General features: G+C 38.9%; 1 protein-coding gene across 3 annotated transcripts in view; it reads right to left on the bottom strand.

The window, feature by feature from the left end:
• Positions 1-5843: 5843 nt before the first annotated feature.
• Positions 5844-26874, bottom strand: part of LOC136856380 (ATP-binding cassette sub-family G member 8) — a 50165-nt gene continuing 29134 nt past the window's right edge. For all 3 annotated transcript variants that reach the window (XM_067134200.1, XM_067134199.1, XM_067134198.1), the window contains 11 exons: positions 26632-26781; positions 23941-24178; positions 12554-12663; positions 11640-11774; positions 11310-11528; positions 11043-11211; positions 10142-10325; positions 9651-9990; positions 8603-8866; positions 7770-7925; positions 5844-7310 (listed from right to left, as the gene is read on the bottom strand). In XM_067134200.1, coding sequence (XP_066990301.1) covers positions 7122-7310; positions 7770-7925; positions 8603-8866; positions 9651-9990; positions 10142-10325; positions 11043-11211; positions 11310-11528; positions 11640-11774; positions 12554-12663; positions 23941-24178; positions 26632-26781 — 2154 coding nt within the window. In that variant the 3' untranslated portion in view covers positions 5844-7121. The remainder of the gene's footprint in view (positions 7311-7769; positions 7926-8602; positions 8867-9650; positions 9991-10141; positions 10326-11042; positions 11212-11309; positions 11529-11639; positions 11775-12553; positions 12664-23940; positions 24179-26631; positions 26782-26874) is intronic.

The following is a 26874-nucleotide window of genomic DNA, read 5'->3' as shown; positions in this document are numbered from 1 at the left end:
CATCCCCCTGTGAGGGGGACAGGTCCAGACAGGGTCCGTCGACGTCCTCCCTAAGTCTCCCATGTCTGCCCCCTCCGACTCTCTCATCCAAGCTCTTTTTGACAGAGTTGAAGGTGTGTTTCTCAAAAGTACAGCCATGTTGAGCTTCCATATCTCAGAAGAGATACCTGGAAAACAAAAAACACATCTGAGTATTCAATGCACGTCTGTTATCTCACCACTGCATATTTTCCTACACTTAACACAGAAACTGAACTCATTTCAAACTGTTAAACTCCTGTCTATAAAGATATCAGGAGATAAATTAGAGAGAGAAATAGACAAAGCTTTGGAGAAATAAATACGACTGCAGGCAAAAAGGTATGATATTCAAAAATCTTGACTCTTTTGATATATGGAAATTTACTTTAATATTTACTGAAAGGAATATAAATAAAATCTAACTATACAGTGTACTCAAAAATCACCAAAAAGGCTAATAGTCATATATATGAGGTAAAAAAAAAAGCTGACTTAAGAATCTGGAATTATGCAAAAAATAACATGAATTCCTGGACAAGATGGGAATTCAGGTAATTAGGTGCTTAATACTGAAGGCTCTGAAGAGGACTATAATTTGTCCACTAACTTATCAAGAATGAGAGAGAGAGAGAGTAATTTTAAACAAGTGTCAAAAGTCTTGAACTTCTTGGTGAATAATTCAATGTCTAGTGTTAAAATCATTAGATCTGGAAGAGCTGACTCAAAACTATTTACTCTAAAGCAAAACTATTATCATTTTATCCATTAACACACAGTAAAATCATTAGAAAACCTCAGCTTCTCATGAAACTAAACCCAAACAAATCTTTCAATGTTTGTACTGGTGGCTCTAATCATTAAGTCCCAATAATGTCCAAGGGTCAGACATCTGGCAAAATCAATTATGCATACAAAATGGCTTGAATCATTAACACCTACAGCCATATTAGATTAGAATAGAATATACCATTTAGGTCCAAGGAAAACAGAGTAAAACATTACAAAGGTGTAACAGGAGGAAAACCTTGCAACTGCACTATGAAACATCAAAGTTACACCCTCAAAGTCCTATCTGAAAATAATGTTGAAGAGACTTAACACCAAAGAGTTGGTTGTATTTTGACCATCCTTTGAGAAGTCCATTTGGCCTAGCCTTGGCCCTGCTGATTCAGTGGACGCTTAGTCCTGCCAGGACGAACTTCACATCATATGTAGCTGTGAAACACACCAATGAATGACTAAGTCGACTTAGTAATACTGTATCACCCTGAACATTAGACACTCATGTTCTTTGACCCTTGAGATAGGGATCACTTACAATGGTGTGAGAATTTATTTTATTTTCAACCTATCCTGTCAACCTGGGTTTTTACGTTTTGCCTTACTTTTGACATGCCAATATAAAGTGTGAGTACACCGCTAATAAACGAGACCAAAATGAGTATGACAGCATGACGAGTAACTTCACAGAGCGGAAACAAAATTAGTATTGCTTACCACAGCTCAGGCTCTGCGACAAACACAACCATTTTCACTGCAATCCAGACTGCTCAAATATAGTTCATTTAACTTTCACAATCTGGCCCAAAAGAACCTCCCTTTATTGATAATAAAAGTTTAGATTATATTCACTGAAGTACCGCTCTTCACAAATTTTATAACAGGATTAACTGATAATGGAGATTCTGACGAAATTCCTTCAACTGACAATCACTGCAAATGCCTAGTGACTGGAAGTGTTAAGTGCTAGAAAATAAAAAAAACTTGCAGTTTGCAATGTTGTATACAGACTCTTACCTATGCATTGCGAATCATGGATTGGAAGCGCAGACACTGGCCACTGATAAGTTTAGGTTCTTCCAGAGTTTAGCTTCACCCCCTCCTGACTGCACCACAAAACTCATTCTGAAATTGATAATTATTAAGGTTAGCAATTGCTACACACTTCATTTTGCATTAAGGCAGTGATAATGATTGCCAAATTGCAAAGAAAGGTACCACCTGAATAGTTTACTAATTTTGAAGGCCTGAAAAGTATGATACTAGTGAAGCCTATAAACCAAGTTCCAAGAACACAATTATAAAATCACCATCAAACACTTTCCGTTAGTTTTCACTTACATAACTGTGAATGAAATTGTAAAATGTAGCTTTCACTTCCTCAAAGATTAACCTGACATAAAGAGCATTATGGTGAATCGAACCAAAAGACATCAAATCGGTAAAATATTAGGATATTTTAGACTCCTTTACACCGTCACATTTCCCCTGAGAATGATCAGGCTGATATGGAAAGGCACAAAAAACAACTATGTGATTTCTGCAAGCATGACAGCTACTAGTATCAAGGATTGTTAACATTCAAGGAAGCGCTTCAGAGGTACAGCTCAATATATTGGCAAACTCACAGAGTATATACTGTGAAAAAGAAACTTACATTCTTGTTACATTGCAATCAGCAGTTTCAAATCATTTGGGACAGACACCACCTCAACTTTTCAAAGAACATTTGGTGAGGCGGCAACATTCAAGAAGCCAAATATATACCTAGTTAGTTGGCTCAATGCAAGCAATGTGTTTCTCAAAATAATGCAAGAAGGAAAAGACGGGGATTGAAGAAAAACAATGGGCCAACTCTCAAGGAACAAGTGTCGACTCCTTTGTAAAGGATCAATGGAAGGTATGAAGTCGGGGAAAGCAGAGGCAGAAATGAGTTCCAAAGCTGGTCACTTATGTTCATGAGGTGAATTAAAGTTTCTATAGCAGGCAGTAACTTACTATGTTAAAGGCTTCAGTTTTAAAAGTTATTTCAACTAACTCCTCACAGTGTTATCAATTCCTGACTCTCAGGGATGGGTCAGGTTAAGGGTCGGGGGTCATGTTAGGATACATTACATTTACAGTCTTTTTTGGCAAAAACCACATAATTCACATAATTTATTCATGGCTAAATCCAACACGAAACCGACTTGTATTAGTTATCCTAATACTATTCATAACTGTCGTCAAAAGAGACGACAACGAATACAGATATGATAAGCCAAGCCTTGACACATCATAATTAGATGATAATTTGATCTACAAAATACATAACCTGCGCAAATGCTTAATAACAGAGGAAAAAATTTATCAAATGACGACTTATAGGGTAAGACAATACCAGACCCAAACCCCTCCATAACTAATACGGCAGAATTGTAACCAGTAAACACCCCTAGGTTATATTAGGTTGGTATTTTTGGGTTCTTTTAGTGCCATTTTTGCCATTTTTGCATGAAAAAATCAAAAGGTTTTTCATGCAAAAATGGCTAGCTGGAGTTTTAATGGCAACTTATAAAATTTTACCATATGACGTTCTCGGCGACACTTTATGACACTTTATATGGGTAATGTTTTGGAAGACTCCAGCAAGCCATTTATGCATGAAAAACCATTTTGGGTTTTTCATGTCAAAAATGGCTAGAAAATCATAGGGCACTAAAAGCACCTAAAAATACCAATCTATCTTACCCTAGGAGTGTTAACTGGTTACAATTTTGCCAAATTAGCTACGGAGGGGGGTGGGGGCAGTATTGTCTTGCCTTATAAATTGTAAATTGATTTATTTTCTGTTATTAACCATTTGCGAAGGTTATGTATTGAGAATAATTTTTTTGGGTATTTCTAAGTAATAGATACACCGCGGGTATTTAGCGAGAAATGGCAGTTTCTTATAGTACTCTGGTTGCTTATTTACAACTCAACGTTATTTTTTGGCAGTCGGCTGTAATTAACCTGTAATTGTCCCCTTAAGTCCATCCAACAAGGGGTTTCCTAACGCGATCTTCACAAGACAGAGCACGGCTACGTCTGTTTCGAACGGTTCATAGCCCGTCCGGCAAGTGCAGTACCTTGGAAACTGGTTTTTTCAACACTTTTAGGGCTTCTGACACTGGAGGTGCATTTGTTTGTTGTCGGCCAAATGAAATGTCCCTTCGCCGTGTTTAGTACCGACCCGGGGAGAGTTATCCATACGTTAACAAGTTATTGCACTTGCCAGACGGGATATGAACCGTTCGAAACAGACGTACCGGTGCTCTGTCTCGTGACGATCGCGTATGGAAACCGCGGATTCCCATCGGGGTCCCCCTTACCATAGGGTAGAGTTCAAAGGCAAATTAACGTTAAATTGTTAATAAGCATCCAGAATACTATAAGAAACTGCCATTTCTCGCTAAACACCCGCCGTGTACCTATAACTTAGAAGTGGGAGGTCGATGGAGTTTTCCGAAAAATAACCCTTATACCCTAATAGCCTGTCATACCCTAGAGGTGCCGACCCTTTTTAACTTTAAAAAGCGTTTTTCCACACTTTTCCCGCACGCAACTTACAGATGCCACTTAAATATAAGTGCTGATGATTCAATAATGCACTCGGGAGGTCCCTTCGAATGTTTAAAACGAGAAATAAAACTAAAATAAGCGAAGAATTAAAGATGGCTGCCACAGGCACAAAGTCCTCCAGGTCACGTGACCGACGTATTTCGTTATTTACGACCTATTTAACGACTTAAAATAACGAATTTTCGTTATATAACGATACACGGACAATCATTTGATCTTATATTACGTAAATACGGGATAATACACGAACACTTACGCTAAAAATGTTAAGATTTTGAGACCAAACAAGACGTCTTACTCAAAAGGACCTGTGTTTACATCTGATGAGGAAAGGATTTACGAGCGTAAAATAAAATACGTAAAAAAATCGTTAAAAAACTATAAAATACATTTAAATATACATATTTTATCTATTAAATACTAAATTAAATTCATAATATATTAAAGATAAAATTTTAAAGTAGAAATATATTTAATTATTCGAACTAACGAATGAACTCTTCTTGAAATTTTAAGTGGAACCCAAATCGTGAATAAGGAATGATAAAATACACTTAAATATATATCTAAAATATCTCTAAAATATTCAGTATAATTCATTATTTATTAAAATTCATCGTAAAGTATAAATATATTTACTTTTACGAATTAATTCACTTTTGCTTGAAATTTAATGTAATTCAGTTTAGTCTTTTTTTGTTTTTTGCTAAATCAAATAAAATGTAAAATATTTTACTCAATTTTAAGTCTTTAAGAATGTATTTATGATTTATCATATCAATATAAATTAAATGTTATTAAACTAAACTCATATACTTATTTACTTCTGGGATATTTGGTTTATTAAATAAATTAAAATTCTTATTCAAAGCAAATATACAGAGTATATATATATATATAATTTTAAAAATGGTAATTTTCATTAAAAGCAATGAAATAGTTTTACAGTCACATTTCAAAATTATATATAATAAACATTTTCACGCTAATCTTAACGAAGTGTTGTCCTCCGGAATCGTCTTGTAGCACATCTTGACTCCACCTAGTCACCTTGACAACTGAGGCCAATCAGCTGATCCACCTGTCTTATAAGGGAGGTTTAATTCACTACCTGGCAACTCTAAAACCTCGTATTTTCATATATTATATATTTTTAAGATGTTTTGAAACTACTTTAAAGTATATTTTTGATTAAGAGGATAATTTGGCATTAATGTTGATTGAAGATTGAATTTTAAAGAATTTTTTAAAGTTATTAAATACAGATATGTAAAGTTTAATATTTAAAAAAAAATGTAAACACTGCAGTTCAACATCTGTCAAACTGTGACGTCACTGACGCGAAATAATATATATGAATACATTCATTTATTAAATAAATAAATATCATCAAATAAATTCAAATAAACACTACTAAATATTCAAATAAAACCAAAATATTTATCAAATCAATTTATTTACAATATGTACTAACATAAATTTCCTATTTTGAAAAAAAAATTATTGAAAACACTTTTGACTAAGAATAAATTTTCAAAAATCCAAAATTCAGTAGAGAAATAAATCGTCCATAATTTATTCATTCAAGAATAAATTCTCGGCAATACATCATATACATTCTAAACATGTATTAAGAATGTATTTCAAAAATGTGATTCATAAATCTAAATTTATTAATTTGATGTATTGATATACATATATATACTGAATCATTTATCACCTTTAGATAAAATTTCTAGTCCTAAAATACAAGAAGTTGTAACGACTGTATGAACTGTATTGATTGTATGTCTTTTATAAATACAATTGGAAAATCCTACAATACTGTATTTAGTAAAAAATGGATGATATTTTATGTACAAAAATTAATGGTAAAATTAATGATAAAACATTTAAGTATTAAACTGAGCTAATTTAAGCTCAAGTTGATGAGTCATTGGTAAGATACAGAGATATTTTACACAAATTATGTAAATTACAAAAGATATTTTACATAAAATACATAAAATAAAATATTTTATATAAAATACAAAAGATGTTTTATATACAATACATAAAATAAAATTAAATATTTTATATAAAATACAAGATATTTTACATGAAATACATAAAATATTTTATATAATATATATAAAATGCAAAGCTATTTTACATAAAATATATAAAATGCAAATACATTTTACAATAAATTATGCAAAATACAAAGTACATTTTACATAAATTACGTTAATACAAAAATATTTTACATAAAATATATAAAATACAAAAGACATTTTACATAAAATACATAAGATATTTTACATAAAATATATAAAATACAAAAGATATTTTACACAAATTTTATAAAATACATAAAAAATCAACACAAAATACTGTATATAAAATCCAAAAGACATTTTACACAAACAATTGTATAAAATAAAAAAAACCAACATAAAATACAAAAAAATATTTTTTAAAAATTTGGCTAAAATAAATATATGAAAAAGCCTTGAAATAAATTAATACTGTACAGTTTATTTGATGAGCAAATGTGTCTTTCACTTCCACAAATCTCCGCCAAGTCACTAAACCTCTCACGTGAGTCCACAGAGACGGGCAAAAAATAAAATATTTACAAAGAACAGGGTATAAAACCCTCACTCTCTCTCTCTCTCTCGCTCTCTCTCTCTCACGTCTTCGGCACGGAGACGGGCAAACTCCCTCCCCGCTCTCGCTCACTCCGTCCTATACTTCTTGGTCCTGTTAGACTTGCGACAGAGGACGAATGCCAGGATGGTGACCGCCTGCCCCAGGAGGTATGCCCCCAAGATGATGAGTGCTGGGTGGTGTGGCTGCGATAAGCTGCCCTCAGGTAGTCCCAAGTACCTGAGGGCCTGGCTCCCTGTCACGATGCCGCAGGGCGCCTGCGGGGTGAGAGAGGGAGTAGGGTTGGTGAGGGAGAGAAGAGGCTGGTTTAACTTTTTTTTTTTTAGGTCAAGGTCCAAAGGTCATGTGGTGGGGTCATTAACCATATTTATTTATTTATTTTTCCTCATAGGTCAAGGTCCAAAGGTCATGTGGTGGGGTCATTTATACTATATTTATTTATTTGTTTATTTCCTCAAAGGTTAAGGTCCAAAGGTCATGTGGTGGGGTCATTCAACCATATTTATCTATCTTTTATTTTATCTGCTCATAAGTCAAGGTCCTAAGGTCACACAGTGAGGTCATTTTGCTCTATAAATTTATATATATATATATATATATATATATATATATATATATATATATATATATACATATACCAATCCCCAATCCTCAATTTCAAACCAGTGGAGACCTAGAAAAGCGAAAGGACTCTTTTCTCGTCCTCACTCACTCACCTTCCTCTGGATGACTGAGAAGGTATCCTGCAGGACGGGGTTGCGGTCGCACAGGAACTCGCTGGTCGTGGTGTTGAATTCGTAGCGGTTGGCCTCGTGGAACAGCCAGCGGGTGGGTGACCACCAGAGAGTGGGCCAAGTCCACAGGGACATGTCCTGGAATGGATGGATGGGTGGGTGAATGGATGGAGGGAGATTAGGGATGAATGGATGGATGGATGATTGGGTGGATGAATGGATGGATGGATGAGTGAATGGATGAATGGATGGATGGATAAGTGAATGGGTGAATGGATGGATGGATGAATGGGTAAATGGATGGATGGAAGGATGGATGAATGGATGGAGGGAGATACTATGTCTTAAGAGGGTAAGAATGGGTGGATGGATGAATGAATGAATGAATGGATGGACAAATGAACAATTGAAGATATGAACCAAAACTGATTGAAAAAAGTCATAGTTTTATGCAGTTTTGTACCAAAACTGTCAAAAATGGTTGTGGTTTTGTACCAAGGACTTTTGTACAGTTTTGTACCAAAAACTACTACAAACCTTTACACAGTTTTGTAAAAAAAAATCTTACGTACAGTTCGGTACAGTTTTTGATACAAAACCTGTACAAAAGTTGTCAATTTCTGGTACAAAAACTGTACGCAAAAACTAATAAAACAATCGTACAGTTTTGTACCCAAAACAGAATGCTCACTTACGAAAGCTTTTGTCACGAAACCGTGCAGAAGATTTTACTCTTCGCTACAAAACTCTTAGTTCACGGTACAAAACTGTCCCAAAAACTCTCCCCAAAACGACTCCTCCCAAAAGGAACTCACCAGCGGATGCACAGTGAACCCAGCCCCTACAGTGGCCACCGTCAGGACAAGTCCGGTGGCCATGGCCGCCGTGTGCCTGGCCTCGAAGAGGCAGGCCGTGGCGACAGCCACCGCCCTCACGGCGTAGAGGTACAGGAGGGTGAGGCCGACGGGGGCGTAGGATGCTTCGGCGTCTGCGGGAGCCGCCGGCAGGCCTGCCATGGTGTAGGCCGGTAGGACGTACGCTAGGAAGGCTCCTCCGGCCGCTAGGAAGCTGTAGCAGGTCTGTGGGGGGGGGGGGAATTGGTTGAATGAGCTTCATTGGTTAAGTCGATTAAATAATGTTGATTGGTTAAATCAATTCAGTAATGTTGATTGGTTAAATCAATTCAATAATGTTGATTGGTTAAATCAATTCAATAATGTTGATTGGTTAAATCAACCAAATAATGTTGATGGTTAAATCAATTAAATAATGTTGATTGGTTAAATCAATTCAATAATGTTGATTGGTTAAATCAACCAAATAATGTTGATGGTTAAATCAACCAAATAATGTTGATGGTTAATCAATTAAATAATGTTGATTGGTTAAATCAATTAAATAATGTTGATTGGTTAAATCAACTAAATAATGTTGATTGGTTAAATCAACTAAATAATGTTGTTTGGTTAAATCTACTAAATAATGTTGATTGGTTAAATCAACTTAAATAATGTTGATTGGTTAAATCAACTAAATAATGTTGATTGGTTAAATCATCAACTAAATAATGCTGATTGGTTAAATTATCAACTAAATAATGTTGACTGGTTAAATCAACTAAGTAATGTTTATTGGTTAAATCAACCAAATAATGTTGATTGGTTAAATCAATTAAATGCTGTTGATTGGTTAAATCATTTAAATAATATTGACTGGTTAAAAATAAAACACCCCAGAATACACAGAAATTACACACACACGAAAGCACCCGAAAACACACAAAAATACACAAAACTCAAAACCACACAACCAAAACACACACAAAAATACACAATGTTACTCAAAACACACTCAGCCCCTCACCTTCGTCACGATATAAACGCCCCTGGAATACAACCCATCCTCAACGTCCCTGGCCACGGCGGGCCGGTCCCTCCACACCTCCGAAATGGCCATGAGGAGAACCGGCCACGGCCCAAGGCCGGCCATGGCGTAGTGGAAGCCGGCCCTGTTGTTGACCCCCTCCTGCTGCTGGGGGATCGATCCCGTGGAGGTGGACCCCGACGACGCCACTCCCCCGGAGGAGGCCATGGCCCGGACGTCCCAGAAAACGCAGCCGATGGCCAGGGAGGTGGCGCCAGCTACGAGGGCCATCAGGAGCCAGTGGACCATGTTGTAAGGGAATTGGAAGATCATGGCTCGGCTGGAAAGTTGATTAACAGACAGTCAATGGAAAAAGACGGGCAACAGATAAACACAGACATGAAAACAGATAGTAATAGAGAAATAGACAGATTGAGACAAAAAAACAGACAAAAAAACAGACACAAAATGACCACCCAAATTCAACTCACATCCACAACCCCAGCAGTTGCATGCAGAGATTCTCCTTCCTGACCTCCTCAGGGAGAGGCCCTGGGGAACCGGGGTCGCTGAGGGCCTCCTGCCTTCTCCTGAAGGTCTCTGCGAGCATCTCCACCCTCTGGGAGGATTCCAACATGGCCTCCGCACTCAGGTCGTCCAAGGTCACCAGGTCCACTGTGAGGAGATTATGAGAGGTCAAGGTTATTTCAGTTATAATTACACACATATACCTTTAAAAATGTCCATAAAATACCCATAAAAATACCCGAGGACAAGGTTATTTGTTATAAATACACAGATACTCTTAAAAATGCTCATAAAATGCCCATAAATACCCATAAAAATTCCAGAGGTCAAGATTACGGTTAAAATGTTGATTGGAAGAAGGTACTGGGTTAGTTTAGCTGAGGTCAAGGATACTTTACTTATAAATACCCACAAATACATATAAAATACCCACAAATACACTTAAAAATATGCCCAAGTGCCCACAAATACAGGTCAAATCAATCCTTGAACCCAACTCATGGTTATAGTCTCTAAAAGACCCAATTATACATATTAAATACCCACAAATACCCAATACCTATATGCAAATACCCATACAAATACTCACCAGGTCACTTCAACCCCTGACCCTTGACCACCACTCAAGGTAATAGTACCCACAAAATACCAACAAATATCCACAACACCCACAAAGCGGCAACATCAACCCAAGGCCTTTGACCCCCATTAATTATCATAAAAATACTCACAATTACCAATATATACACCCCAAAAATAACAACAAATACCCACAAAAATACCCACAAATAGAGGTCACATGAACCCTTAACCCTCTACAACCGACATCAATCCTCAACCCTTGACCTTTGACCCTCAACTCACAGTAATAATCCGAGGGGTTCTTGTAAGCGGGGCAGGGGTATTCGATGAAGGCGAAGTAGGGCAGCATCTCGCGCCTCTTCCCGAAGTACATGAGGCGCCCCGTGGAGATGAGAGCCACCCGCGAGATCATGGTGAAGATCTCGTAGGTGGGAGGTTGGATGGTCAGGATCTGTAGGGAGAATGGGAGAGTGTGAGGTTGTTATTACACTGAGGCGGAGTTGAGAGAGAGAGAACAAGGTCAGTGTCAAAGGTCACACCACCACTTACCACGATCCGGCCCCTCCCAGCCCACTGCCTGAGGTACTCCACCAGGAAGAAGGTGTCGAAGATGTCCATGCCCCTGGTGGGCTGGTCGAGAAGGACCAGGTCGGTCTCCAGCAGGAGGCCGCAGGCCACGTTCAGCCTCCGCCTCTCGCTCAGGGTCAGGTCCTTGACCCGGGTGTGCCTGACCTGCTCCAAGCCGAGGTCATTGATCAGTCCGTTGATCTGCAACGGAGGGAGAAAGTCAGACTAATAATAATAATAATAATAAAATAATATAAATAATAATACTGAGAGGGCGAGGAGAAAGAAAGGGCATGACCCTTGACCCCTTACCCTGGCCTTGACTTCCCTGACCCTCCCGACGTGCCCGGAGCTCCTGAAGAAGGAGTGGAGGAGCAGCGTCTGGCGGACGCTCATGTCTTGGCAGAAGTTCACGTCCTGCTGGACATAGGCCGCTCTCGACGCCACCTGGGGACGTGAAATATACTTGAAATATACAGAAAATATACTTAAAATATACACAAAATATACATAAAATTTACATCTATTCATCAAATATACTTAAAATATGCATAAAATACTTAGAACATACATGAAATATACTTAAAAAGTACACAGAATATACATATAATGCATATAATACTTACAATATACAAAATATATTTAAAATATATACAAAATATACATAAAATACTTAAAATATACACAAATTCCAAGTTAAAATATACAATATACAGCAAATATACACAAATACAGGTTAACTTGACAGTTAAATTTGTGCATTCACATTAGCCATATTTCTTGCATATTTTGTAATTATAAATATTTGATGTATATTTTATGCATTTTATAAGTATACAGTATCTATATGGAGATGATTCCATAAAATGTATATTTCTTGTATTCACACATAAACTATACAAAATACACCTTATAATATACACCATTTATGCACATACACTCAACCTGTATTTGGCAAAATACATATACACAAAAAATACATACAAAATATACTTAAAACATACATCAAATATACACAGAAATACATACAATATACACAATATTCAAACAATATACACAAAATACTCAAAATACACACAAAATACCCAAAATACATAAAAATCATACAATATACAAACAAAAATACACACAAAATACCCAAAAATACATAAAAAATACATAATATACACAAAATACATACAAAGTACACATAAAATACACACAATATACACACAAAACACACTCACCTTAGAAGGCTTGATGTTATTGCCATTGAGGATGAAGTCGCCCCTGAGTCGCCCTCCCCATTTTCTATGTCTGTCAGCCAACACGTCCAATAAACACGATCCCTCGTTTTCTGTTGGAAGTGAATTGAACAAATATACACAAAATATACAAATATAAAAAATATACAAATATACATAAAATATACAAACAAAATACACAAATATACATAAAATATACATAAAATATACTTTGAAGTATATTTTAAGTATATTTGATGTATATTTCAAGATTAATATGTATATTTTATGTATATCTGAACAAAATTTCATGATAAATTGGACAAAATCAAAATGAAATTGAACAAATTTGAACCTGAATTAAATAACAACTTATAAACTATATATATATATATATATATATATATATATATATATATATATATATATATATATATATATATATATATATATATATATATATATATATAGACCCTCACCTTCCAGACAATAAGTCGATCAGCTCAAAATGAAAAACTGTGCAAAATAACAAAATAACTGGACAAAATGAACATCAAATTGAACAACGGGAAGACTGAACAGTGTTCAGGTCAGCTGAACACATGAGATGGGAGACCACGCTGGGAATTAACCAATATTAACCACAGAAGGTAATCTGTAAATTAACCGCCTGCTCTATCAACAACAGTTATGAGAGAGAGAGAGAGAGAGAGAGAGAGAGAGAGAGAGAGAGGAGGAACATGTAAGAGAGAAAGATTGACAGAGGAAACTTGAGAGAAAAAGAGAGAGGAATATTTTTAGAGAGAGAGAGAGAGAGTTTCAACGCCATATGTTGTCAAAAGTGAGAACCACATCCGTCTTTCAACTATTGGTTGAAAGTCACGCTTCTTTGTTTATACTTTTATTTACTTCAATTACTCAAAACCGTTGGACAAATTAAGCACAAAAACAAAATTATATAAATTAGCAATATGTCCTCTCTCTCTCTCCTCTTCCTATTTTTCTCTCACTCTCTCTCTCTCTTTCTATCTATCTATCTCTCCCTTCATTCATCTCTCTCTCTCTCTCTCTCTCTCTCTATTTTTCTCTCACTCTCTCTCTCTTCCTATCTATCTATCTCTACCTTCATTCATCTCTCTCTCTCTCTCTCTCTCTCCATCTTTCTGTCTGTCTTGATTTATCTCTCTCTCTTTCTCCCACCCCCTCTATCTCTCTTGGTTTATCTCTCTCTCTCTCTCTCTCTTTTCTTTTCTTTCACTCACTCTGCCTCTCTCTCTCTCTCTCTCTCTTTATATCTATCTACCTATCTCTCCCTTGATTTATCTCTCTCTCTTTTCTTTTTCTCTCTCTGTCTTTCTATCTCTCTCTACCTTTCTTTCTTTCTCTCCCCTATCTCTCTCTCTCTTTATATCTATTTATCTCTCTCCCCTGATTTCTCTCTCTCTCTCCTCTCTCTCTATCTATCTCTCCCTTGATTTATCTCTCTCTCTATTTCTATCTTTATCTTTCTCTCTCTCTCTCTCTCTCTCTCTCTCTCTCTCTCTCTCTCTCTATCTATCTCTCCCTTGATTTATCTCTCTCTCTATTTCTATCTTTATCTTTCTCTCTCTCTCTCTCTCTCTCTCTCTCTCTCTCTCTCTCTCTCTCTCTCTCTCTCTAAAAAAAACAAGGTCCTTACTATTGCGTGTCTCGGCAGTACAGGAAGTAATTACTTCCGGTCAGGTAATCCGCAAGGCGTGTCTTTTTTCATTTAATTTTTTCATGCATAATAATAATAATAATAATAATAATAATAATAATAATAATAATAATAATTTTACCTTTATTTAAAAAACTCTAAAATTTATCAGTGAAATTATGAATGAATATATATATATTTTTTTTCAATCAAAATTTCAATCGTAGTAAATATAGTAATCTCGGGTCAGGTTCAACAACCTAGCAGCACGAACACAAAACCGTTAGGTCAGTTTGTTTACAAAATTCCATCGAGTTTATTCCTCAGGTGCGTTCGAATCTCTGCTCCCAATTCGTGACTTCGACTTCGCTTCGAGAAATGGAGTTTAAGTAATGATAATAACTATAATTAATATTTATAATTACCTCTTGGGTATGTTTCTCTCTACCTCTCTGCCTCTTTTCTACCTCTACCTCTAAGAGGGCCTCTTTTTTTTCCAAGGGTTTCCTCAAGTCGGACACGCATTCGAACACGCATTTCGTTCACATGGGTCACTTGCAAGCACGCACCTGTCATTACCGAGTTTTTCTCTCTCTGCTTTACAACTGCAAGGTAATAGTGCATGCTTGAAAAGTCCTCTCTCTCTCTCTCTCTCCTATCGCCTCTCTCTCTCTCTCTCTCTCTCTCTCTCTCTCTCTCTCTCTCTCTCTCTCTCTCTCTCTCTCTTCTATCGCCTCTCTCTCTCTCTCTATTTTTAACAATTCTTTCTCTCTCACTCTCACTTTATAATCATTCTCAATCTTTCTCATTCTCTTTAACCCTTCTCCTCTCTCTCTCTCTCTCTCTCTCTCTCTCTCTCTCTCTCTCTCTCTCTCTCTCTCTCTCTCTCTCTTTTCTAACAATTCTTTCTCTCTCACTCTCACTTTTATAATCATTCTCAGTCTTTCTCACTCTCTTTAATCCTTCTCCTCTCTCTCTCTCTCTCTCTCTCTCTCTCTCTCTCTCTCTCTCTCTCTCTCTCTCTCTTTCTGAACATTTATCCCTCGCTCCCACGCCCCTCTCTCTCTCTCTCTCTCTCTCTCTCTCTCTCTCTCTCTCTCTCTCTCTCTCTCTCTCTCTCTCTCTCTTTCTAACCTTCTCTCTCTCTCTCTCTCTCTCTTTTCATTCCAACATTTCTCCTCTTTCTCTTTTATTCTCCCTCTCTCTCTCTCCCTCTCTCTCTCTCTCTCTCTCTTTCTTTCTAACACTTCTCTCTCTTTCATTCTAATCCTTCTTTCTCTCTCTCTCTCTCTCTCTCTCTTTAACCCTTCTCTCTCTCTCTCTCTCTCTCTCTCTCTCTCTCTCTCTCTCTCTCTCTCTCTCTTTCTTTCTAACCCTTCTCTCTCTTTCATTCTAATCCTTCTTTCTCTCTGTCTCTCTTTAACCCTTCTCTCTCTCTCTCTCTCTCTCTCTCTCTCTCTCTCTCTCTCTCTCTCTCTCTCTCTCTCTCTCTCCACGACGCATAAGCCAAGCCACCAATCCACCGTTAGGCAGATTTGCGCCAAATTTTTTGCGCTCCTTTTTTGTTGTGTTTGTTGCGCGCCGAAGACAGGGTCACGTTCAACGGAGGGGGTGGAGAGAGGGGGCGATTTGCATAACGTTCGCTAGTCCTCACGTCCACTGGCGTTCGGCTGCGTTCATCAGGGAACGTTTCGTTTTCTTTTAATTCTTTGAAAGGTTCTTCTTCTTCTTCTGCTGTTTACAAGTGGATGTCATCTGCTTTGTTTTGGTCACGAACGTCCGCGTGTGATTCGAGTGTTCGGACGAGTCTGTGTTTGAGAGAGAGAGAGAGAGAGAGAGAGAGAGAGAGAGAGAGAGAGAGAGAGAGAGAGAGAGAGTGCAAATGATATGTGAGAGAGAGAAAAAACGAGTTAGAAAGAGAGAAAGAGTGTGTATGGAGAGAGAGAGAGAAAAGGTTAGAAAGAGAGAAAGGGTGCGTATGATGTTTGAGAGAGAAAAAAAAAATAGAGAAAAAGTATATGGAAAGAGGGAGAGAGAGAGAGAGAGAGAGAGAGAGAGAGCATATGATGTTTGGGAGAGAGAGAATAGAGACAGAGAGAGAGAGCATATGATGTTTGGGAGAGAGAGAATAAAGTTAGAAAGAGAGAGAGAGAGAGAAACATCGCAGACTCATCCCCGTTACTTCAAAATACTTTTCTCACGGAACCGACTGATGTCATTTCATCTCCACACCAATTTTTGGGAAGGTCCCTGGCCCACCCCTTGCCCCCTACCGCCCCCTAGCTGACTCCCCCTCCTCCGTACGGCTCTTGGCTCCCCCTGGCTCCATCTGGCTCCATCGTGGAGCTCGTAAGTGCCGTTAGTAGCGTCCGAATCCCCGGAGTTTGGGAGAACGTTAATTGGATCAGTTCTTGTTCACACGAGATTCTCGTCTTGATGTTGAGACCCCTCTCTCTCTCTCTCTCTCAATATTGTGTTTACAAGAACCGTTTGTTCCGTAAATTTCTCTCTCTCTCTCTCTCTCTCTCTCTCTCTCTCTCTCTCTCTCTCTCTCTCTCTCTCTCTCTCTCTCTCAGCATCCGGCAAAATCAATTAACCTGCGCTAATAGCTTCCGGAATTGGGAGCCGTACGGGACTAGGTGCGAACTCCCATTAGTTACACCTGCATGAGAGAGAGAGAGAGAGAGAGAGAGAGAGAGAGAGAGAGAGAGAGAGAGAGAGAGAGAGAGAGAGAGAGAGAAGAGAGAAATTTTTACGAAACAAACGGTTCTTGTAAACACAGTATTTCAAAAGAGAGAAAAATGAAAATGGGAGATAGAGAGAATGAGACAGAACTAGAAAGAGAGAGAGAGAGAGAGAGAGAGAGAGAGAGAGAGAGAGAGAGAGAGAGAGAGAGAGAGAGAAGTTTGAAATTCCCTCTAGAGCGTTCACCGTGAACATACCCTAAGGGGCATTAGAGCCCAGTCATGCGTTGGCAAATTGCCTGGGTATTAGAGAGAGAGAGAGAGAGAGAGAGAGAGAGAGAGAGAGAGAGAGAGAGAGAGAGAGAGAGAGAGTTTTAGAAGAGAATATTTCTCGTAAACACAAGATTCCAAGAACGGAACAGAATAAGAAGGAGAGAGAGAGAGAGAGAGAGAGAGAGAGAGAGAGAGAGAGAGAGAGAGAGAGAGAGGTAAACCTGTCACTCTCACACCTGTCACGCCTGACAGGTACCAGAAACAGGTAATCACACCAAAAAAAAAAATCCCACCATGAAAATGACCCTAACTGGCAACTCCCGACATGACCCCTAATTAAAGCAACCGACCGATACATAAAGAAACCCCCCTTTATTCTCATAAGCAAACCAAATTAATCCGTCTCGTTCCATAAAACATCGATCCCACTCGCCTAATGCCATTCCTAACCTGCGAACGAGTCACGTCTCCGTTCCAGAACAATTCGCTCGGCCGTTCCAGAATGCAAAGCGATTTAACGAAGATATATGAACAAACGTTTTTGTATTCCGGGAGCCATCGACGCCGATGTCTTGGGAATAAAACGACCGATAGAATATATATTTTTTCGTGTCTAACTTGCGATTCAGAGCGGATTTTGAGACGCGTTCATTACGATACGTATCGTTCGGAATGCCGTCATGGTTCGTGGGCGGTGCAATGACCCTTCGGAGGCGTTAGATAATGAAAAACAGACGAAGAATTACGGGAAATTAACCTGGGAGGGATGAAGGCTGACCATATGTTTTGGGAGACTCTTGTCAGGGAAATTGACTTTATATGGATTAAAATGCTTGAAATTTGGGTGGGCCAATTGTTACGTTATTTTCTGCATCTCTCTCTCTCTCTCTCTCTCTCTCTCTCTCTCTCTCTGTCTCTTTTTATGAGAAAACCTGACTTCAAATGCTTCAAAATAGGGTGGGCCATTTATAAAGCTATTTTCTACATCTCTCTCTCTCTCTCTCTCTCTCTCTCTCTCTCTCTCTCTCTCTCTCTATAAAAGAAAACCTGACTTCAAATGCTTCAAATTAGGGTGGGCCATTTATAAAGCTATTTTCTACATCTCTCTCTCTCTCTCTCTCTCTCTCTCTCTCTCTCTCTCTCTCTCTCTCTCTCTCTCTTACACACACACATTCTCTCTCTCTATTTCTCACTCTCTTTCTCACGCACAAACACAAAAACACGCACACAAACAGGAACAATATTCCCACATAAACAGCCAAAATGAGAGATATACGTTCCCTGAGACAACAGTTCTCACCCCCAAAAAACTGGATGAGAATCGAATATCTAACGCCTAGAGAACCTGGTGGTCACATAACTGTTGCGGGTAGCATCAAACAAGGCCCCAAAGGCGTGGGACCAGCAATTTCACCCCAACACTGCTTTGAAAAATGAAAATCAACTCGGAATGTGCCGAAGTTTCTTCTGCGCAATCGAGTTTTCTGTACAGCATATAATCAAGGCCACTGAACAGATCTATCTTTAGGGGGTCTCGGTATAATTCTGTATGAGCCGCGGCCCGTGAAACTTTAACCATGGGCTGGTGGTGGCCTATCTTATATCATTTCCAGAAGCACGATTATGGCTAACTTTAACCTTAAATAAAATAAAAACTATTGAGGAGGCTAGAGGGCTCTGGTACTTTGATCAACATAGCAATTTGCAGCCCTCTAGCCTCAGTAGTTTTTAAGATCTGAGGTCGGACAGAAAAAGTGCGGATGGACAAAGCCGGAACAACAGTTTTCTTTTACAGAAACTAAAAAACCGCGTAATCGATCAACAACGACGTACCTGGTCGAACTCGGGACTTCTAGCTGTGAGAGAGACACGCTACCACCCAGCCTAAGGGAAAGTTACAACTAAATTTAGCCAAAATATGTTGAAAATTTCACTATTTTCGTCTTAACCGTCAGGTGTTCACGCATATGGCCAAATCTCACATGTGGTTTGTAAACAGAGAGAGAGAGAGAGAGAGAGAGAGAGAGAGAGAGAGAGAGAGAGAGAGAGAGAGAGACTTAGTCGCCAAATTAAAACCCGGCCAAAAAATATAAGTCAAAATACACAAAAACGCTAAATATAAACTCCGCAAAAAATCCCAATCACCAATCGCACAGATACGTTGCCCCACTGACATTGTACAAAATAGCCAAAAATATCTTTCCCTCAGACCACAGTATTTTGTCATGATTCGACACTTTTTTTTGACACTGATATCCGTGTCAAGAGGGTCTCTCTCTCTCTCTCTCTCTCTCTCTCTCTCTCTCTCTCTCTCTCTCTCTCTCTCTCTCTGTTTAATTCTCTATTTGTCTGTCAACTTTTCTCTCTCTCTAATTCTCTATCAGTCTATCATTTAACTGTTCTCTTTCTCTCTCTCTCCCTCCCTCTCTCTCTCTCTCTCTCTCTCTCTCTCTCTAGAGAGGCCTATTTCTTAAATTAAGCCTACCCTCATTACCACATTCCAGGGACCTGTTCAGGCCTAAAAATGTAGACCTCTATAGGCCTATTTCGATACCTCTGGTAACAGTTTCTTCCAGTGGCCTCTTTACCTCCTCAAATACCTCTCGATTACCTCTGGGAGAGGCCATTTAGATGCCATTCATTCCCTACAACACGAACTTTGCAACCACAAACGCTCAAATCGTGAGCTGTGGAATCTCGGAGCTCCTAGTGAACTTGATCTTTTTTGCTCCGAAGTGGAACTCTTGGGGAACTTTACAGTGCCCTGGCTTAAGTTCAGTTCACCACAGGTCACCACAGGTCACCACGGGTCACAGGGAAGACCAGCTTGTGCGTGGGAGGTAGGGGAAAAGGGGAGGAAGTGAATGGGTTAAATTCTGGTGACCTTCCATTGATCTGTTTGACTTTTCGTGAATGAATCTGGCCCGTAGTAAAACAAAGTAGTATTTCACGCGTCCGATTCCGTGCGATTGATCTGAAATGTGTTCGATTTCGTTGAGAGAAAGAGGTCCCGGTTTACGAATTCGATGACGGGACGTTTTCTTTAATAAATACTGAGATATATATAAGGTCAAAGCAAGGTCAAAACAACGCCAAAAAACAACAAGAAAATAAAAATATGAAGACAAAACCAGCTACGTCAAACGGATACCTGATACGAAGGGTTTCTCGACAGGCAAGGGAAGGTAGGGCCCTTTTGGAACCGTTATTTGGGAAATCGTTACAATAGGAATACGTGATGAGGTCCCAGGTAGATTTTGAGAGAGAGAGAGAGAGAGAGAGAGAGAGAGAGAGAGAGAGAGAGAGAGAGACTCTATTCCATTGCAAAACAGATAGTCAAATCAATGTCAAGAAATTTCATCTACTGAGAGAGAGAGAGAGAGAGAGAGAGAGAGAGAGAGAGAGAGAGAGAGAGAATGGGTCACCAGGTCACTTTCTCTCTCCCGGGCATTTTTTGATACCCACATTCTACCCAAAGTCAGTTTCCTGCGTCAGGCAGACTCGTTCATGAAACCTGATATTCTTGATAATTAAAATTCTGTCTTATATTTATTATTCCTATTTTAAAAATTTGATGACAGTCAGTCCATCCATTCTTGAGTAACCTAAATACCAAAAAGAGTATTAAGGTGTTCATTAGGAAGAAGTAAGAGGAAGTAAAGAGAAATACGGAAAGAAGAAGAGTTTTCACTTATTAAAAAAAAATTAATATATTAACAAACATAAAAATGCATTGAAGTTCCAATCGCATCCACAGTCCAACGGCGTGAGGAACGAAGGACCTCTGGAACTTTGGAGACATTCGACAACGAGGCAAACTCACACACGCGGCCTCAATATCAAAATAAAACTCCAACATCATGAGAGAATTAGCACAAAAACCACTTAACAAACCAGCCCCGTCATTCTCGATATCTTCCAACGCGCGAATTTGGGGAGATTACAGATTATGCGGCTGATATTTCCAGTTATATCGTCAAGATTTTATGGTTATTGGAAGCATAAAATATTGTTTTATGTGACGACTATCTTTCCGTGTTGTTTTTACAATGTTTTTGAGGTTAGAATATTTTTGACGTATTATTTTTAGGTATGGAATATATTTTTCCTCATTGCTTTAGAAATTAGGAAAATAAGATCAAATATGTATACAATACATTTTTTGATGTATAAAATATATCTTTTCCTAATTAATGCTTTAGAAAGAAGCAGTTAATAAGATAAAATATGTATAAAATAAATTTTTATGCGTAATTTTTGAGGTACAAAAAATATTCTTATCCTGTTCATTGCGTTATAAAGAAACAATTATTATAAAAAAATATATTCCATACCTGAAAGACGTTATAAAAAGTAAGAACGAATGATTGCAACACAAAAAACAATATTTACATACAAAACAATATATAAAACAATATTTTATAACTAGAAATATAAAATATCTTTGTCGTATAATTTTGTAGTGTACTTCTAATGACCTAAATAACGCTCTAAATAGGTTTTGTATTATGTACCAAATAGTGACACCACTGTAGTGGGACCTCAGAGAGAGAGAGAGAGAGAGAGAGAGAGAGAGAGAGAGAGAGAGAGAGAGAGAGAGAGAGCTCCCACTCAAGAAATACTGCGAGGAGGTAAGAGGCAAGAAGAAGGAGGCTGAGATACTCATATCCTCAGAAAGGTTACGCGTATTCGCCACCTCGTTCGATTACGACTTTGGCCTCGACCTCGAAAATGAATCAGCAGAATTAAAGATTGGGTTATTTAAGATATCAAGTAATACCTGTTCTATGCAGACTATATTTGGATATTACCAAGTCGCATTGGCGAATTCGAAAGAGGAAGAATATCAAGTTAATCACTTCAATTTCAAGTCTAAGTCCGGCGAGAGTTATCGGACGCAATGTAAACAATGTCCGGGTTTACCACCCTCATCTTCTTCTTCTCGGTCAAGTGAATCGAGGACTTCTGAAGGTCGCTTTCTAAACTGAGAGAGAGAGAGAGAGAGAGAGAGAGAGAGAGAGAGAGAGAGAGAGAGAGATGCTTATCTAATGCACGCAACGCTACTTATAGAGAGTCAGTAGGTGCCTCGTCGTTTCCTACTGAGAGAGATACGTGAAAATATCCAGTTACGCTGATAACAAAGAAAGGAATTTCCGTGGTTATGAGAGAGAGAGAGAGAGAGAGAGAGAGAGAGAGAGAGAGAGAGAGAGATGCTACGATACAACGGTATTCTTGGATTGTCAGCAGGTGCCTCGTCGCTTCCTACAGACAATATCCAGTTACTCAAAGAACAAGGAAGGGAATTCCCCTTGATTAAGAGATCGATAAAGAGAGATAATGAGATAGAGAGAGAGAGAGAGAGACAAACAAATAATTTCCGCCCTAGTTCCTCCGTGTCTCCGGTATCTCCTCAAGACAACTAAATCACAATTTTCCTGTTCTCTTCTCATTCGTAAACGTGTTCTGGTCCAGTCCACTTTTGGGTCATAATCACTGATCTGTGTTTGAATCGAATTTCATGTTCTGGTGAAACTGTGATTGATATAATCACGCGTCTGGATAGCAAATGACTGTGTGTGTGGTCAGTACACAGACCTGAGTGTACGTGTTTCTGTATATTGATTCGCGTGTGTGTGTGTGTGTGTGTATGCGTGAATTAAAACTGTGTATGGGTGTCTATTTAAGGTTGGGTGTGCGTTTGTGTATATGTTTTGGTGGTTTATAAATAATATATGCGTAGTGGAAATTCAACAGCATATACATACACATACATAGCATGCATAAACATACATTTCAAACACTTGTATGTACACACACACATAAACATACACTTGAAAAACCAGCATACATATAAACACGTTTCAATATACCGGCTCAGCTGTTAAAACTTGCAATTCATCTGAGCAAGCGTTTGACCAACCCAGCCTTTGGAGATGTTATGTTTCCCCCAAAAACTTTTTAGTTTTCTGTAAAAGAAAACTATTGTGCTTGCTTTATTCTGTCCGCCCTCAGATCTTAAAAACTACTGAGGCTAGAGGGCTGCAAATTGGTACGTTGATCATCCACCATCCAGTCATCACACATACCAAATTGCAGCCCTCTAGCCTCTGTAGTTTTTATTCCATTTAAGCTTAAAGCTAGCCATAACCGTGCTTCTGGCAACAATATAGGATAGGCCATCACCAGTCCGTTGTTAAAGTTTCATGGGCCTCGGTTCATACAGCATTATACCGAGACCACCGAAAGATAGATCTGTTTTCGGTGTCCTTGATTATACGCTGTAGCGGCTGTACAGAAAACTTGATTGCGCCGAAGAAACTTCAGGAGCATTTTTTACTTGTTTTTTTATTGCCATGGTGCTGAGCTGAACCCAATTTATGATTTTCAGGTGTGCCAACTTCTACCACTTTGGCAGGGATCATAAAATGGTTTTTGTGATTAACCAGGAGTACCAACATAAACTAGATATTTCAAGGATTGTAGAATCAGGCTTGCATATGACAGGGGTACCACCTTCCCCGAGATATGGAGGATTGCAAACCCTCCCGAATAAGAAACAGATTAAGATTATATAAGTGTACATAGAGAATGCTCTTTACAATTGACAACAGATACAAAACAAAGAATAAACAAAGATAAAGCAGATGAGAAAGAGAGAGCAGAAACCTCAAAGAAACACCATACAAACAAAAACAAACGCAAAGCAAGCACACAAACAAGAACAAACAACAAAAAAGAAATAAGGCATTACTCACCATTGGTGGCCATGATCGCCAGAACCTCCCCACCCCTAGCTTCGACGGAGATGCCATCCAGCAGGTGGGTCCGCCCGCCCTGCCCACGCGTCTCGTACACCAGCCCGCGAACTTGGAGGTGGGGACCCTTGAAGCCCATCCCGCCGCCCACGCCCATGTCGTCCGGCCATGGGTTGTCGCGTGGGAAGAGCTTGTCGTTCAGCATGGGCGGCTCTCTGTAGCCGGTCGCTTCCGGGGGCTGTTTGGGAGGTGGGGCATAAGAGGAGGTCAGTTGTGGGTAGCTATTCGTGGGTTGTGGGTAGTTGGGAGCAGGTGGGGTCTTCTGGGAGTGTATGGGTGGGGTGGACATTGGGTCGTAGGCGTAAGACGATAAGTGGTGATGGTTACCACCAGAGGAAACGGGCGGCTGGAGAAACGGCCTCGAGAAGGAATATTTGGAGGTCAAGGTAGGCTTCCCCGGCCCATAAGAGCTATTGGCACCGCTGCCCCACGAATTATCGTACGGGGCATTGGCGCTGTTATTGCCGTAAACATTGCCATTCGAGTATTGGGACCCAATACCCAGCCCGCCAGGGGCGTAGATTTGATTATTACTATACTGACTGGCCTGCGTGTTTGCAAAATACGGGCTGCTATCAGTCCCGAAATGGTAACTGGGCTTGTTAGAATTATTATTAGAATTATAATTGTTCTTCTGGTAGGACGAAAACTGGGCCTGGTAACTCTGGCCCGGGAAATTCGGGAAGCACTGGGCGTCTTTGCTCGTCTGGTAAGAAGAAGAAGATGGCTGGGTAAATTGCGTATAAGCCGAGTTCTTTTTCCCGAGGCTGGCGAAGCGATTATAGAAATTGTTAGAGTGACTGGAGTTATTGGGCGCCTGTGGGAGCTTGTGCCCTTGGGGTAGGCGCCTGTAGGGCGTCAGATACGAAGACGTGGACGACGTGGCAGGCGAAGGCACCGACGGAGGTACGGCATGAGGGCCGAAGTGCTTCAACCGAATATTTTCCATTTTGAGCTTTCCTCACCAACCAGTTTCAGTCTGAACTCTTAATATTTTATTCCGCGATTTCAGCCATAATACTCAAATAGACTCGTTCCTAAACGTATACTTCACTAATACATATGTATATCGATGTATATTCATACAGAGATCACAGTTTAATGCGTATGTTTTTTCTCTATGGATGAAAAAGTAAAACTTTTTTTTTTCCAAATTGAACCAAATCCCAAGTCGACAGCTCTGAGATCACTACTTAATCACTGTGAGCATTGAAGTCGCCGCGACATTTCGATTCAAATTCAAATTTCTAAAACTCAAAAGCATTTCACAAGCGTTGAATTAACTTTAGGGCGTCGATTAATTCAAAATCCAGACACTGGTTCCTTTGAGTTAATTAAATAAAATCAATTCTGAATTAAAAAATACTTAAAAAACGTTAACGAGACAAGGAACGCCACAAGTTAATTCTACCGGGTCGCAAGCTAGACTGCCTAGCGGGAGAGAGAACCAGCGGTCGTCGTGAGCTAGCTCTCTCTCTCTCTCTCTCTCTCTCTCTCTCTCTCTCTCTCTCTCTAGACCACAGCAGTAGCGTCATTCGGGAAAGTAGCGGGTAGCAATTTATTTGGGAAATGAAAAAAAGAGGGTCTATTACACAGCCTTCTCGTAAACTGTTATTCAGAGCGAATTACGTATTCTGCGCCTGCGCGTGATAATGGTAGTGATAACGCTGATAGCAGTGGTCTTGGAATGTCGTTTATGATAGTCAGAGGCTTCAAGTAGTAATGATAATAATAATTTATGAATATACATATATAGCTACGAACGACCAGGGAATTTGAAGATAATGTATTTGTGTATTCGATCTTATTTTGACCTTCTTCTTCTTCTTCGTTTAACGTGCTTTTTGACGTTATTTGGCGTAATTTCCATTCCATTTTCATTACAGTTACCTAAAATATTGAATAAAATGCTACCAAACACATACACACATACACACACGTTCAACTGTGAAAGACATTCGGTCACACGGCCGCGTTCAGTGGGTGCTATTAAGTGAGGCGCGTTCAGGAGACGTTGTTTGGTCAGGTGGTTGTGTTCATGAGGTGTTATTTAACCAAACAGTGGCGTTCAGTAGGTGTTAATTGTTTCGTCTGTAATAATATTGAATCAGCTGGTAGTGTTCAGTTAGAAAAATCTATGAAATTAATATTTATATTATTTTTACAGTAAATAATGGAATAACTGCAATAAATGGGTTATTATCTTGTTAATTATGATTTTAAAAATACAGTAAGTTTAGTTATTTGCATAAACAACGGTAATAACAATAAAACATTAATTGAAAGATATTTTTCAAATACTGTACTAACAAGAAAGATGGTTAAAAACTCTACGGGTGTTCCATTCCATATTTCACAAAATCCACAGAAATTAATTCAATTTTTTATTAATTTTAAACATCATTACAATAATTATCTCCCTAATTACCCCCTAGCACAAGAGAACCCCATCCAACCCCCTCACAAACCCCCCAATTCTCCACTTTCCTCACCTGATTAAAAATGGCGCACGCCACATTTCACAAAACCCCACAGAAACAAATATAATTTTTTGACTAATTTTAAACCGGCCCCTACCCCCAAAAAGGACTCCCTCCAACACCCCTCTCCCCAATTCTCCACTTTCCTCACCTGATTAAATATGGCGCCGTGCTGCCTGGACCTCCGACTCTGTCTGGACACAAGAGACATTTGCGAACCTCCCATTTTACTTAATGGCCTCACACTTCTTCTGTCCCTGTAAAATCCGTCTGAGGACAGGAGGTTGGCCTCGCTGGAGCTCTGGTGAGGCAGATAAAAGACGGACGGGTTATTCGGGGAGGTTTGAGAGAGAGAGAGATAGAGATAGAAAGAAAGAGAGAGAGAGAGAGAGAG

This window comes from Macrobrachium rosenbergii, chromosome 35, assembly GCF_040412425.1.
Source record: "Macrobrachium rosenbergii isolate ZJJX-2024 chromosome 35, ASM4041242v1, whole genome shotgun sequence".
NCBI classification, from domain to species: Eukaryota; Metazoa; Arthropoda; class Malacostraca; order Decapoda; family Palaemonidae; genus Macrobrachium; species Macrobrachium rosenbergii.
This window is presented reverse-complemented; position numbering and strand designations above follow the sequence as displayed.